The following is a 15,769-nucleotide window of genomic DNA, read 5'->3' as shown; positions in this document are numbered from 1 at the left end:
TCCCCCCAAAAAAGCCATCTTCACACCTCGTGAAATACCCCCCGAACAAGGCTTTGCTCCAGAGCCTGCTCTCCTGCCCTCCGTTCCAAGGTGGCTCAGGGGAGGATGCTGCAGGTTCGGGACCAGCTCCCCCCACCCTGCTGCCTGCACAGCCCTGTCCCGCTCTCCCTGCATCCTGGGGCTCCTTTTGCGTGTCGATAACTTGTTCAACGAGGCTATAAATAGCAACCTTCGCTCTTGGCTGGAGGACATCCCGGCGCCTCAGCCAGGCGTCCCCAGCGGGACGGAGCTGAGGTTTGTTTCCTGCTCCACGATGGAGCAGGGCTGAGCCCCGGGAGGGTCCCTGGGGGGGCTTGTTTAAAGTCCTTTTGCTCTCTCCTTTCTTTACGGTCCATCCCTCGCACAGATGTAGTTCAGCTGGCAGCTCCTGATACCCCCTGACCTCTTGCCGCAGTCTGGCGTCTCTCCCTCCGGCACTTGGCGTCTCCAGACGCTCTTTCTTTCCTCTTTCCTTTCACCAAAGAGCTGCTTCTCACCAGCCGCATCTTTCCAGTGAGCCTAATTAGGCAGGAGCCTAATTAGAGCCGAGCAGGAGCGGTGAGTCATTAGCAGAGCCCTGTGGGAAGCCCCAAAGCAGCCGTAAGCCCGGCAGGGCGGCAGCGTGGGCAGAGGAGGGGGCCGGGAAGCGGCGGGGGCTCGGCTGGGTGCAGAGGAGCGGCCGTCGGAGGGAAGCGGCTCCTGTTTGTGTGTGCGTGTTTAATTCCTCCAGACAGTGACCCAGAAATGGAGTAATGCGTGTTTACCCGCCGCCCTGCACCTGCCGGAGAGCCAAGCGGCAACACGCCGCAGGCCCTGGTGCTGCTGCGCTCGCGTCAGGGCAGGGGATGCCTGTCCATCCTAGCCAGCCAGGGAAGTTAGAAACCAAAAGGGCTTTTTCTGGTGGCCCCTAAGCTTTTTTTCTCCTTGTTTTGTTTCTACTCATCCCTTTTAATACATGGCTATCCCCCGCGATGGAGCGGAGCCAGCGTCCTGGGGACTGGCTGCCTGCTGGTGGCTGTAGGGAGAAGGGTCCCTGCTGGGGTAGAAAAAGAGAGTAAGGGGAGCAGCAAAGGGCAGACTTGCAATGTTTTCTCTGGACGGAGCCACAGGACTGGGGTTAGGTGTGGTGCCGGGACTGAGAGATGGGACTTTCTATCGGTGATTAAATCACGTCCTGGCTGAAGTGCCAGTGGCTTTTTAACGAGCACAGGTTGTGCCATCCTGGCATGGCTCTGGACCATTCCTCCAGCCTCAGCTGGGAAGGGAGGGCTTCCCAAGAGAGCCAGAACTGAAAAAACACAAATTATTTGATTCCTCAGCAACATGGTCCCTGAGGGATGTCAGGAGGAACGAAAGGACACCTTGGATAGCCAGGATCGGTCCTCTCGAACCCTTCCGCCATCTTCATTTAGAGGGGGGCACACAAATACAGAGGGGTCCTTGTGCACGGTGTCTGTGAGACACGGCCATCAGTGGTGCAGCGTGCGCTGGGGAGAGGGAAGTGAGATGTCCAGGCGCTGACAGCATGAAAGCCAGGCTTTCTTCCACCTAATTGGATTTGTTATTCAGCTGAGAACCGCTGAATGGCTTGGGTGGGCTCTGAGCTTGCGATTTCAGTGAGGAAGTCAGGACAACGCGGTAAAGTAGGTCACACTGCTGCAAACAGGGTTGATGGTTTTGCACAACAGCCGATGATGTTAAATAAGGAGGTGGTGAAATGGAAAGAAAAGGGAGATTGTAAGGAGGAAGAAAAAAATGAGCTCAGCCGCTGCTATTCACTCCCACCAGGAGTCCCTGCTGCAGGCTCCCATCTTGGTCCCCCCCCTCAGCGCTGCTGCCTGTACCCGTAGGGCACTGGGCTCCTGCTCTGCACTGGAGCAAGAGGGATTGGGCCCAGTTTATATTTCCAGTTGGTTGTGGGGAGCTGGGGGCAATGGTTTCTCCTGCTCTTGGAAGCTTAACTTCATTCATGAACAGCGTTTCCTGGGGTGGCAGTTTGTGAGCCTGGCCCCTCTACAGAGTCTGAACCGTGTTGGGTTTATCCCAAGGGAGAAGGTGCACGGGGAACAGGAAAACAATTTGACATGGGACATACCACGGGGAGGATGTGCAATGCTGGGGCATTAATTAACATGCAGGAGAAGATGACAAGCCAAGGACACGAGGCTTCAGTGCTCTGTGTCATGGATGAATTTGAAAGCATGTTGGATGGCTGGAAAAAACACTCCTCCACTCCAATTGTGTCTAAAATGCCAGAGCCAGCCTCTGGATGGATGTGGGGCTTCCTCAGACACCAGAGGTATTAAATCACCAGCTTACACTGCTTTTAATTGACTCTAGTGACAAAGGGAGAGCGAGCTCAGATGATAATTCCCTGTAGGGCTTCACCGCACAATAGTATTATTTCAAGGGCAGCTGGGGTCAGGCTGGGAAAATGCATGTTTAAGAATCCACAAGGCACTATGAGTTTCATTTAAATAAGCCATAGGAGTATCAGCCTTTTGCATCTGAGGAGGTTCAACATGGTCAGTCCCTGGGGATGGAGGTCCCGAGACCTGGGCCTGGGAGAGGTCTGGTCCCGCTAGCTGCCTGCCCAGTCCCGTCTCCGAGCATCTCCCTGCCCTCACCTCCCAAATGCTTTTTGGAGGGTGGGGAGCACCCCGTTACAGAGCTGGGGAACCGAGGTGGAGAGAGCCTATGGGCAAGCTCCAGACTGGGCCAGAGGGTGGGCTGAAAGGACTTGTGTCCTGTCCAAGCCCTCCTGTGGGACCGGGCCCCTGCAAAACAAGGCAGGAGGTAGGTGTGGGACAAGCCACCCTTTGGTGGCCTGGGTCTGCCAGCGGCAGTTTGCTGCCATGCCTGGGGCTGAGCAAGGGCCGGATCCTCGCAAGACCCTGCACCTCTGGGGGGATCTCCGTGCCAGGCTCCTGGCCACCTCGTGGGGAAGATGTCTGAGCTCCTGACACCCTGCAGCGCGGGTCGGCTATAGCATGTGGGCACGTTTCCCAGGAGCCTGGGAACATACAACCCCTGTAACGCCACCAGACAAGACTCTTTCCCAAGCGCTCACTCCCAGACAAAGCCGAGCTTGACCTGCTGAGATGGCGAAAAAGCTCTTTTAAAAAAGCGAAACAAATCACGTTTACATTTCTTCCCTTGTACCTCCCAGTTAAAACCCAGCCCCGCTCTGGCTGTAGCTTTATTCTGACTGTTAACATCCGTTTCCATCTCCTACTCCCCTTTTACTTTGTTGCTGCTAACCAAGAAACCTTTGTATTTTGCATCACATTTAATTCCATAGCAACAGGTTGCTGCTGTCACAGCAGCTGCTGATTGCTTTTGAATTGTCTTTCAGGCAAGCTCCAGAACAAATACAAAAGAGCAGGTCTTTGCACAGCTCATATCAAAGCTAGCCAGTCGCAAAGCCTCCCGAGCTGGTATTTAAAGTCCCAGAGTCCCATATAAAACCTGAATCAACAAAACTGAAAGGGATTTAATTCACACACTCCCTCTCTTTTTCCCTCTCCTGCTCATCAAACAGTAATTTCTACCCTGAATTGGTTTCCCAAAGGGCTCTTTAATGAGCTTTTTCTATGGAGCCTTACACGCATATCTGCCCAGCTCCCATCAGCTAACGCTGCTGGCCACCCAGCTCCCGCGGGCAAGGAGACATGTTCCCAGTCTCCTTTACAGCTCAGAAATTCAGGCTCCAAATCCCTTTGAGACCGTGCATAACACCCGTAGGAAGTTTTGCTTCCCAAGCCCAACAGCCCCTGCTAGTCAGAGGAGGCAAATATGAATTTGCAAGGTTGTCGCGTTTTGCCTGGTGCCTATTAGCTGCTCTGAGCGATGCTCTCGCGCTCCCAGCCCTGAGCAAAGCTGGAGCTGCTGGTCTCGTAGCAGGGGGAAGAGCCCAGAGCCTTCCCAGAGCAGGGCTGGATCAGTCCCCGGCTCCTCTGGGATGGGGAGAGATGCACACGGAGGAGAAGCATGAACAGGAGCCCCAGCTGGAAAGCCCATCTCGCCTGTCAATGGGCCCCTTTCTTGGGAGCTGCAGCCGCCAAGCGAAGGCAAATAAGGAAAATAGAAGTATAAATTCCTCTCGTCTTCCTTAGAAATTACTGGCTTTCCCTGCAGGAGTACGGCTGGGTCTGGGTTGGGCCCTCTCAACCGATTTGGCAGGTATTAGCATTGCAGACTTGCAAGTTCTCCTAAAATCATGGCACGGTCAAGTTGAGTGAGAGCAGCCGTGGAGAAGGAAACACGTGATGTCCTCAGGACATGAGAAGCCCTGGACTTTATTCCCAGATCTACCACTAGCCTTGGACAAGACACTTGACATTGTGCCTCAGTTTCCCAAGCGCTGAAGCAATAATAATTACAGCCGGGCTGGTTGCTTAGGAGGTTGTTTGTGAACCGCCCCACCGAGAGCCAACCCTGTTATTATTCCTCGGCCCTGTTATTAGACCTAAATCCAACTTGCTTAAGAATGAAGACTCCTGTGAAAAACACACAAACAGTTTCCCAGATCATCATTTTTATTAAAGTTCACAAGCAGCTGAAGGAAAAAAAAAAAAGAAGACTAGAAAATGTAAATAAATGGCATTCAGAGCATCGCAGACTGGCTGTGCACAAAGTGTGTTCTTCCCGGCAGCAACGGGTACTCACTGCTCCAAAGAGACCTTTGCTGTTTGAAGCCATGTCAAGGCTTTTCATGGCATTGCATCATTCAGCTGGCCAGGCTACAGCTTAACCTAATCCAGGGGCGAAAAGCAAGCCCGGAGCATCTGCAGGACCAGATCTGCTGCGGAGGGAAGCGGGATGCTGGGGCGGTGCAGGACCAGCCTTCGGCGGTGGCCAGCCCTGGAAGAGGCCGGTCAGGAGCTGCATCCCTGTATCGACAGCCAAAATCCACGTGCCTTCCTCCACAGCGTGCATGAGGAACGACTCGGGCTGACAGCTCTTGCATGGATAAACCCAAATACAGTTGGCAGCCAGCGTGCGTGGATAACCTGGGGCAGCTACAGTCCAACCGCTGGCGGGCAAAGTGCAGCCAAAAATGCTCGCACCTCTCCAAGGTGAAGCCGGGATGCGCGGCACAGCAGCAAGGAGGGGATCCCTCCCCAGCCCGCCCTGCCAGCCCTGCGACGCTCGCTTAGTTCACTCATTTTCACTCTGAGGCCCCGCTAGAGGTGCGAGCTTTGCCCCGCTGCACCTCTGTTTCTGCTCGTTTGCTAATTACGCCCTCACCCACGCGCTGCTCGGCGAGCGCGGCAGGGAAACTGAGAAGACCGGCTCTGAGCACGCAGTGGGTTTTATCTGGTGAATATCTCGGCAGCGGTGCTGGTGCCTTGGCACGCTAACAGAGCCGCCGCGCTCTTACCAGCAGCTGCGCGCGGGGAGCTGCCTGGCCTCTGACCAAATCACAACCGGCTGCGGCAAGGAAAGGAGGGGGGGGGAAGGCCCAAAGCGCCAAACAAAAGGCACCTGCCCTGTTTCGCCCCGGTACCCGGTGCTGCTGGCAGCCAACCCGAGCTCCCACACTTTAATGTTTCGGCAGCCATCACCTCCGCAGAGCAGCCGGAAGATGGGGAGAGCCAGGTGCTCTCTGCTGGGCTGCCCCAGCCCCTTTTCCCTTTAAAAAACACTTCCAAGTCACCCAAACAGCAGCCATTGCCAATGGCAACTTCACTGCCTAAAACAAAAAACAAAAAAAATCTCTTAATCCCCCCAACTGAGTAACAAAAAGCCAGGGGCTCTCTGCTGGGCTGCCCCAGCCCCTTTTCCCTTTAAAAAACACTTCCAAGTCACCCAAACAGCAGCCATTGCCAATGGCAACTTCACTGCCTTTTAAAACAAACAAAAAAAATCTCTTAATCCCCCCAACTGAGTAACAAAAAGCACCTAATGTCTCCCCACGCCGTGCTTGCCGAGGGATGCAGCCTGGTGCACATCCTCCACCTCCCCAGCCCTGTCCGGCCACCGGTACTCACGAGCTGTCCCCACATCCCCTCCCGTACCCAGCCCCAGCCCGGCAGCCAGTGATCCTGGGTTCTCGCCGTCCCCGCACGGCGGCCGGTGGCGGGGCTGGGTGGCCCTTGGTGCCCCCCCCGGCGTGATGCCGGCGGTGGGGCCGGCTGTGCCTCCCACTCCTGGTGCCGGGAAGGGATGCGAAAGGCTCCTCGGAGTCCTGTGCGGGAGGACGGGAGGGGACTCAGTCACTGTATCGGCTCCAGCAGCAAGACAGGGGACATGGATGTGACGCTGGCACCTGGGGAGGAAAGGAGAAAGCTCATTAACAGGCGTGCTCAGCCCGCGCAGGGGAGCACCAGAAAAGGGACTGCACATTGCCAGCTATTGGGGTAACCCCCACACCCTGAATCCCCGAGGTGGGTGGAGGTGGAAAGCAGCTGATCTATTTGGGGTTTGGGGTGTGCTTTGCTTTTGCAGGAGAAGGGAAAGTGGGCGTTCAGTTGGGGAGGGCTCAGAGGACCGGGGAGCCGGGCAGAGCCGGGCAGGAAACTTCTGTGGATGTTGCAAGGGAATGAAAAGTTGAGGGAAATGGAGTTTTAGCTTTTTTTTAGGGCAGGGAGGAGGGCCCAAGAACTGGAACAGACAAAACAAAAAGACCCTTTTTCTCTTTTTCTGCCGGTTCCTCCAAAACCACCCATGTGACTGACGTTTCCAAGGGGTTGATTAATGCAGTCTGGGGCCGAGCTCAGACTGCACATTTCCATCTGCCCAGCCTGATTTTCATCGACTTTCCTCCCCAGGCCAGCCACTCCCTTCCAACGCTGCCTGATAAACTGGCTTCAGAGACAACCAGCCGCTTGGAAAGAGCAGCAGCGGCAAAAAAACTGCAGTCCCTGTTTATCCAGCCTCGCTATTATGCACATACAAATGGGTTTCCCTAGGAGCCACCGAGAGAAACTGGCTGTGACTTTGTTCCGGCAATACCAGCGAGGCTGTAACAGGTTGCAAGCAACAAACCCAGCAGCACGCAGGTGAGCTGCGGCATTTAGGAGCTGGGAGATTATCCTGAGGATTTTTTAGGCTGCTGTTTGCAGGCACCCAGGACTTTTGCATAGGAAGATGTCCGGCTGCGAGCAGGGCTATGTGGACGGAGCTGGGAGCGATACACGGCAACAAAACCCTGCAGCTTCTTGCAAGGTAAAAGCTGACCAAGCGCTGTTCCACACGGAAGGAAAGCCAAACCAGGCAGCAGCAAAATCATCTTTGCAAAAGGCTTGTTATCTAAGCTGTAATTAAATAATCAGGAAAAGTCACTGAACAGATCTGAAGTTTAGTGTAACCGTGGTTATCAGAATACAGTTCTGGGCCTGGCATGCTGCCTAAATCCTTGCAGGAGCTTTGGGGCCGAAGTTCAGCTTTTAGGTGCCAGAGCAGCCTCAAAAACCTGCAGCCTCGGCCGCTCAGCGCCCACCCAATGGCAGGCACCAGCTGCTGGTGCCTCCCCGCAGCTTTCGCAGGAGCCAAACCCACCAAAGGGCTCCAGTGGGAGCCACAAAATAGGCTCTGAGCTTTTGGATGAGCCCCAGGAATAAGGGCCTGAGCTGTGCCTGGCCACCAGCCTCCGCTCCCTACAGCCCAGACCGTGAGGAGGGTCCTGCAGGAGCTGAAAGGCACTGGGAGGGGAACGCGGGGCTCCTAGCTGCTACGTCCCTGTTTGTTTTGAGATGGAGCTCTGACATCTCCACCCCAGGGGAGCGTTTGCAGCTCAGGAGCCAGCACAGAGGGACGCAGCGACTTCCCGCACCGTCTCATCTTCCCCAGCTGGAACGTGCAACCTGTGAATGGCTCCCTCCTCCCCAGTGACCTTCGCAACCCCCAGCTGAAGGCTCCCCTCTCTGGCCCAAGCCCATCTGTGACTCTGCCCTGTGAAAATGAGAGCGTCGCACAGGACAGATCGCTTGGCGAAGCCACTTTTAATTTGGAGACAGGCAGCTTGGAGAACCGGTTCCTGGTACCACCTGAAGTCACCTCCTGGGAGGTGTAGAGTTGTCCCCATCAATTGTCACTGCATAGGACTGCAACAGACCACCCGGCATCGTCTCCCAAGCTCCTGGCTGGGCTTTACTCGTGTTTGTAAACACAGAGAGTCTTTATTAGCAGAGCGCTCAGTATTTTATTTCCATTTTGTAACGATTTGCCTCCTCGTGGTTCCCACCACCACAGGTGGGAGGAAACTGGGCTTTCATGTTTCATATTGCTAATCATACTTGACCCCTGGAATTAACTGCTGGCAATAAGCACTAAATTAATGTCACACGGCATCCTTGGCTTGGGCACTGGGACCTCTGCCAACAGGTGCCCCGGCTCCAACTGGGAAGGGTGAAGGCCATGCCCTCAAGGAAACGTTTCTAGCTGATCAGTTTTAAGCTTTAAATGAAAAGCAGGCTTGGCGTTTTATGATCAACATTTTTCAAGGATGTATTATTTGGGTTTCAGGGCTGGTATTAATGCAACCTCACCAGTTTATAGGTGAGAAGGTTGTTTTTTTTCATGAGTACAAAGTACTGTTTCCTACTGTGTGATTGCCCAGGCTTTTCCCCACCAGCCTAGCTTGCTCTGAGAGCACCTTAGATGGTCCCTCCTGAGCCTTCTCCAGCTGAGGGGGGTTCCCATAGGATTAGCATTCCCAAAGCACACCAGCACCTGGGCACGTGCTGGCCAGCCTGCCTTCTGGGTGCCCCTTCTTGAAAACGGATCCCGTAGGGACCAAAATGGGTGTTGCAGCAGAGACCTCACATGGTGGGAACTGCAAGCCAGAAGATCCCTCATCTAGACCTGCTGTAGGACGACGGAGTCGTCACAGGACCCTATAGCCAGTTACCCCAGCTCCTGAGCCCAGTTTTGGCACAGGTGCAGCCAGGACAGCCAAGGTGCAGCGTGGGCTATGCATTGGGGTCTGGCCTTCGCTCATTAGTCTTGGGGCTTTATTTAAGGAGCTGTCATAGTGGCTGAGGCCATAACAATAACTTAGGGTTTTTTTTTTTTTTTTAAAAAATCTCTAGAAAAATGAAGTGAAGAGACAGTCTGTCTGGCAAGAACTCATGTATATTTTAAATACTTCTTTTAACTGAAGAGTGGAAGCGAAGCCAAAAAAGCACATAAAACCCTCACACAGTGACTTTTCACCAATTTTATTTGCAGATTGGCATATTACAGTTCCTAGTTTTCTTGTGCTTGTGCCAGACTCCAGATTACAGGGGGAAAAAAAAAAAAATCTATAAAACCCTCACAAAGTTGTTTATTAGGTCTGAACAACCCAAATACAGTATGGGGGAAAAAGGCAGGAGAGGAAAATAACGTCCCTGTGTCTTCAGAGGCTGCTTTTTATTCGGTCGCTGAAGAATCAACTCCCACCTCAAAATATTCCCTATTTCTATTCCCAGCAGTGTGGCTGGTGTTGAGCTTTAATATTCAGACACATCTGCTACCAGAGAAAATTAATTTTCAGCTCTAGGATGGCTCTTAAAGGGAGGCCCCATTGACCTGAGTTGAAAATGATGGAGTCCTCACACTCTTTGCTGCAATATTTAATAGTTAATTAGATCACTGAGCCACTGTGACAGATGCTAGGCAACGCCTGAGGAGGAGAATTTGGAAAGGCCATTATCTTCCAATGCTGGGAAAGCTCTCAGAGATCTCATTTTAACCCCTTCCACTCTTGCCCTGCCCTCACTGTGGTCCAACCCATGGTAAAACCAGGTGTTTCGCAAATCAAAGGCCAGCATAATGCTCTGGATGCTTTTTTTTTCCCCACCTGAGAAAAGCAGGTGGTCACGTCGGGCAAATGCCCGGCAGAGGTGCCAGGAGCTCCTCCTTGGTTCCCAGCTGGCATCAAAAGAGATGATCACTGGGAGATGCCAGTAATTTCACCCGTTGGGCGATTCCCAGGCGCACCAACCACAGCAAGCGGGAAGCAGGGAAGTGAGAGGGCGTTACAGGGTTTGGGCACCATTCTTTCTTCCCTGTATTAAGTGAAGTGAATTTTGATGAGTCTATGGAAGAACTTCCCTCCTCACAGTCCCCACCTTCCAAATAAAACCGTAAGTGAAGCTTGTCAATCCCGTCCCCACACACGAGGGTTTCCCTGCTCCTTCAGCTATCTGGGAGGTAGTCTCCAACCACCAAAGCAGGGTTGTGTGTGTTGCCGGCACTGTGAAACCTGCAGACTGAGCTAGCAGAGATGTTACGGACCTCCTGGGAAGACGATGCTACCCAAGTGTTGCCCGTATCAATATCTGCTTTCACAATGCAAGGTGAGAAGAGTTTTTGGCCTTTGCCTGGCCAGCTGCATCTCAGCACAGATTGGTGAAGATGTGAAAAGCTCTGTGGAGCGAAACTGGTAACCAGAATGGCAACCAACATCCCACTGAGGAGGGGAGAGGAGGAACCAACCGCCCTGTCCCAATGGCATTGCAATAGCACCTTCCCTGAGCAAGTGAGAACCGGAGCACCAGAATGAGAGAGGACATCACGAGTTTCCACCAACTTTCTTATTTTCACACCCCCCAAAACACTGATAAACACATTCTTCTTCTGGTTACAAAAGCCCTTCCCTCCCACTCAGGTATCACACAGAAGTTTCAGAAGTTCTGATTTTATAAGCAACAGTTTGGATGTTAAATAAATACCCCCCCCCCCCCCCCCCCCCCCCCCCCCCCAGTGAGAACCGGAGCACCAGAATGAGAGAGGACATCACGAGTTTCCACCAACTTTCTTATTTTCACACCCCCCAAAACACTAATAAACACATTCTTCTTCTGGTTACAAAAGCCCTTCCCTCCCACTCAGGTATCACACAGAGGTTTCAGAAGTTCTGATTTTATAAGCAACAGTTTGGATGTTAAATAAATACCAGGACCATCAAATGCACTGTGGCTTCCAAGCTTCTGCTCCTGCTACCCACTGAAATGTAACTACAGAGCATAAAACAGAGACCCAGGATTTGCCGGCATCCCAAAGTCACTTGCCTACATATTCATCAGCTCCGAATAAATCCCCCAGATAGATACCCAGCAAAAATATCAAACTACTGAGACTTTTTCCAAAGCACTTGTTGCCCTAGTATCTCCCAGGACTCACATGCAAGTGCTTTTAGAAACCGTAAGCCCCTCAACCGCATGGAGACAAGATGTATCCTATGGTGATAGCTGTGAGAGCAGGCGAGGACACATCTGCCCTCCCCTACCCACCCACACACAGAAGGGTGACACTGGCACATCCAGCTAGCTTGGAGCGGAGGAGCTGTGGCCTGCTTGCAACCACCTATGTAGATATATCTCTTAAGATACTGCGAGGATCATCTGGAAACAAGAGAAACCTGGGAGCTAGCTAAGACTTTACAACATGGCAGAGCTGATTACTCCTTTCTGGCCCTGCATCCCACCTTTAAATGCTCCCTTCTCACAAAACGGGAGCATCCTGGAACCCGTGGCTTTGGCGTGGTGCGTGGAGGCGCAACTGAGGTGAGAAAGCAAGTTTCAGTTTAAAAGGAGGAGACCCTTACCTTATTGACCTGACCCTCATCATGATGGCAAGTGCTTCCAGGTGCTGACAAAAGCTGTGGGGATGAGCGAGTAAGGCACCGTTGTGATACAGTTCCACGTGTCTGACGTAGGGTCGTAGCAGTCCAGTGTTTTGCACCTCTGAGTCCCAAAGTAACCCCCCACCACGTAGAGTTTATTCCCCGAGGCCAAAGCATGGCATGACATGCGCTTGGCCGTCATGTCCCCAATGCGCGTCCACTGGTCCGTTTCGCAGTCAAAGCGGTAGGCGGATGCTGCTGTGAACTCTGTGTCTCCCCCCATGATGAAAATCTGGCTGCCCAGGACAGCGGCTGCCGTGTAGCGCCAGGGCTGTGGGCATTCGGCTTTGATCATCCACCGATTCTCAGCTGGATCGTAGCACTGGACTTTGGACACCATGTCTCGGTGAATGCTGGTCCCACCAAAGACAAAAAGCTTGAGCCTGGCACTCACCACCGCAGCGTTGCTCACTCCATCTCTCAAAGGAGCCACCATCATCCATTTGTTGGATATGGGATCGTACTTCTCTACTTGCTTCAAGGAAACAGAAGGAGATGCAGGAAAGACTCCAGCTACTGCAGTGTGTCCACCAACAACATACAGGCAGTTTTCCAATTCAGCCGAGCCATGCCCAAACCGAGCTATTAACATTGGGGCAGCTTTTGACCATTCCTCATGAACAGTATCATACACCCATACGTCTTTTGAGACCCCGTTCTCTGAGCCCCTGCCTCCAGTGATATATACTTTGCAGCCGATGGCACAGGCACTAAATTCCTTCCGTGGACTCGGCAGGTCTGCTTTGGGGATAATTTCCTTTGCTTTGTGATCCACTTGGTAGATCTTATCACACATGAAGGTCTGTCCTCCCAGGATCAGCAAGGTGTGCCCAGCTTTGCGAGGCCTGGCACAGGGACTGGTGACCACCCCATCATTCTGGAGGATCTTCTTCTTGCACTGAATAGCTTCATCCAAGACAAGCTTGTTCCTTTCATCTACCATGATCAAATCCTCACAAGCCAAGGCTTCCTTGAGGCATTCAGAAGGAAGCAAGGCCAGACGAACATTCCTCAGAAGTTCTGGGAGATAAGCCTTCCGCTCATCCAGATCGTATTTCACCCACTGGATGACAGCCTTAAAGACCTTTTCTTCATCCTCAATTTCCAGCTCATCACTGGAGATGAGGTCCAGCAGAGTGTCCTTGGAAAGGTTGTTGAAGTCCTCACTCTTGTGAACAGTCTCAAAGTTGACCAGGCACATCCTCCAGGAGAGCTCATAGAGCCGCCGGCACTGATGAGCATCCGAGAGCAGCATCATGCCCAAGCAGTTGGAAGGGTAGAGGTTCTTCTCCAAGAACTCAGCCGCCGCATCTCGGACATCGTGGAACTGCAGCATGTCTCCAGCCTCCAGGAGGGACTCCGCGTTCTCCTCGTTGATGATGATCCGAGAGGAATAAGCAAAGTCCAACAACAGCTCCAGCACCTCTGGGTGGAGGCTGTCATGGAAGTTCACCTCATCATCCAGGCTCTCCCGGAGGCCGTTGCTAAACATGGCTTCGAAGTATCTGCTGGAGGCAGCCAGCACTGCCCGATGACACGGGAACGACCTGTTTCCTGCCCAAAGGGTGACATCGGTGAACATGCAGTGCTTCCGCAGGGTGTTCAGATGGGACAAGACGCAGTCAGGGTGGGAAGCTTTGTGAAAAAGTAAGATGTTCATGGAGCCGGTGCTAGTCCGGGATTTACGGTTCTCGTGGACGCTGACTGACATGATGACAGAGCTCTTGCCTGCAGAGAAAACAACAGAAAACCCATTATTCTCTTGTTCTTACTGATGTACGGCACAGAGAATACATGTGATCCAACTCTGGTACACTTGAATGGACCTTAAATGTGAAACACCAGGTGACAACCCAGTGCTCCTGCTCTGTGGGTGCTCCTGCACCCTGGCTTGCAGAGCCCGTGCCTCCTGCTGCCAATGCACCCTCACATCCTCCAAAAATTTAACTCAGGCTGAGAAGGGTGGGAAGGCGAAGGGGGGTAAGGGGGGAAATTCTGCACTATGGTTTCAGCAACGGAGCAACAAAGTGAAGCAATCAAACCCCAAACTTGATGGTAAATTGTCTCAACAGCCCCTAGAGGGTATTGGCAAACCACAGAAGAGTTATTTTTCCTTAGAAAACAGCATTAAGACAGCAGTCTATCCAGGATAAAGGGCACCGGTCTGTTCTTGGCTCAGCAGAAATCAAGTTTGGCTTCTGATTTTCATGAAGATTATTGCAGGTTTAGGAAAGACAATTGCGACTGGTTTTATTTATGGAATATTTAGTGACCAGCACAAGCCAAAAGTTTTGAACAAATTTTACCAAACCCTTTCATTGTAGTTTTTGTTGATAAAACTCACCAGACACTTCATGTGACTTAAACATTTTGCAGGACAGATTCACATCAGAAGATAAGACAAAAGAGACACCTAAATTATGCTTTTTAACAGACAGGCAGAAGCAAACACAAGGCTTTTATTAGCTACTATTTCATTTAAGTGTTACCCGATACCTATCCTTGCCTGTGGAAGAAAAGCCCTTTGGACCAATCAAATTAACAGTACTTAGATGATAAAATCCAAGTCATTTGCTCAAAAATATTTTAGCCAGCTCTATTTTGTCCCCCAAGTAACTAAAGCAGACAGACAGAGATGCATACCGTACTCTCTTACAGCAGAAAGTCAGTACTGAAGTTGGTAGCACGACTGTCCTGAGGTTTGAAAAATGAGCCTGAAAAAAAAGAAAAATGGGGTCAGCCTGCTGTGCCTCCGCTACGGGCCCCTGTAACAGCAGACACAGCAAAGCCATGGCGGGCACTATACTAGATGACATTAATTTTTCAGTAGAAGAGACTCTCCCTGGCTAAAAGCCGAGTTTGCAGGCAGGCAGCCCACTAAATGGACCCTGTTCGGATGTACAGGAGCATCAGGGGCTGCCGCCTTCAGCTCAGCTTCCCTGCCAACACAAGGCAGCCATGAGAAATGGCTACAAGCTGGGGAGGGTGGGCCTAATTCACAGGAAAAAGGGGTTGCTTGAGAAACACTATCCGGATCTGCTACATCTTCTCTCTCGCCCAACACTATTTTTCTATGCCTTTTCTATGCCCTCTTCCCAAAAACACTGCAGTTTTGCTTTGCAGGCTGGAGACACGGAGCCTGAAATCCCACGGCATCCCACTCTAGCCACCTAATTGTTTAGAAATCAGTAATTAGCCACACAGATATAGCTGGGGAAGGGTTTTTGGTTGGGTTCTTTTTGTTGTTGTTGGCTGGTTGTTTTTTTAACTTGCTCTTTGCAGCCCGAGGTTTCTCAAGGATCTTTCTCCCCTGCAAGCACAAGGTCTACGGATCAGCCCTGTCCTCCCCAGCAAGGCTGAGCTCACCACTGTCACCCCAGCCCAGCACTTGGGGTCCCAGGGGAAACCGCGAAATGCTGAGAGAGCGGACGTAGCGCTCCCAGGCTGCCGGCGGGTCACAGCCTTGACCCGGCAGAGACCTTGGAGCCGCACAACCCTCCCACGCTCCACGGGTAGATGACCTCAAGCAAAGGCGGATGGCCAGATAAGCTGCCTGACTCACGCTCTGCTCACGTGCTTCCTACTCCTCGCTTCTCCAGCACCTCCAAAAGAGTCCAAATTCGACAAACAGTTGTGGGCATGTCCCTCCTTCCCCACCCGCTGCCATGAATTATTGAGGCTGGTCTTCCCGAGGCCTCACTCATTCCTCAGGGCTGTGTCTCAGTCCAGGGAAAAGGTCCCTCCACGCTTCCCTGTCCAGAAACGATAGCTTGCCCAAGCAGCCACAACTCCTTCTTGGCCTCCGAGCTGGGCAGGAGCATTGCCACAGGTATTTGGGTTGGATATGTGCACGCTCCTCGTCAAAATCCCTGCAGCTTAGGGTTGAGGCTGTCAAACTCGTTTCGCTTGGTATCGGAGGCTGTGCAGAATCAAGGCTCCAAAACAGGAAGGAAAATGCCATTACAGAGCAGCGCTTTGAAGTGCATCTGAGGGAAATGCTTTCCAACATCTACACTCAGTACAGGGACAACGCTAATTTAAGAGGTTATATGGATTCCCTTGTCAAAGCTCTATAACGCCGAAGCGAGGAATACAAATGAAACATTTATGAGTCTG

At 52.3% G+C, this 15,769-nt stretch overlaps 1 protein-coding gene across 2 annotated transcripts; it reads right to left on the bottom strand.

Moving 5' to 3' along the window:
- Nucleotides 1-6,177: 6,177 nt before the first annotated feature.
- Nucleotides 6,178-14,366, bottom strand: KLHL25 (kelch like family member 25). 2 transcript variants are annotated; one of them, XM_009276581.1, is made up of 3 exons: nucleotides 14,302-14,366; nucleotides 11,576-13,381; nucleotides 6,178-6,310 (listed from the first exon to the last, which is right to left on the bottom strand). In XM_009276581.1, exon 2 carries the CDS (start codon nucleotides 13,362-13,364, stop codon nucleotides 11,595-11,597), a length of 1,770 nt encoding a protein of 589 aa, XP_009274856.1. In that variant the 5' UTR covers nucleotides 13,365-13,381; nucleotides 14,302-14,366; the 3' UTR covers nucleotides 6,178-6,310; nucleotides 11,576-11,594. The 2 variants fall into 2 exon arrangements, with proteins under 2 accessions (XP_009274856.1, XP_009274855.1); XM_009276580.1 differs by having other exon boundaries at nucleotides 14,297-14,316.
- Between the last annotated feature and the right edge of the window lie 1,403 nt (nucleotides 14,367-15,769).

This window comes from Aptenodytes forsteri, unplaced genomic scaffold (assembly GCF_000699145.1).
Source record: "Aptenodytes forsteri isolate BGI_AS27 unplaced genomic scaffold, ASM69914v1 Scaffold1, whole genome shotgun sequence".
In the NCBI taxonomy this organism is placed as follows: domain Eukaryota; kingdom Metazoa; phylum Chordata; class Aves; order Sphenisciformes; family Spheniscidae; genus Aptenodytes; species Aptenodytes forsteri.
This window is presented reverse-complemented; position numbering and strand designations above follow the sequence as displayed.

Excerpts from the sequence above, each read along its gene's own strand:
- KLHL25 (XM_009276581.1), bottom strand. The coding sequence starts at position 13,364 with ATGTCAGTCAGCGTCCACGAGAACCGTAAATCCCGGACTAGCACCGGC.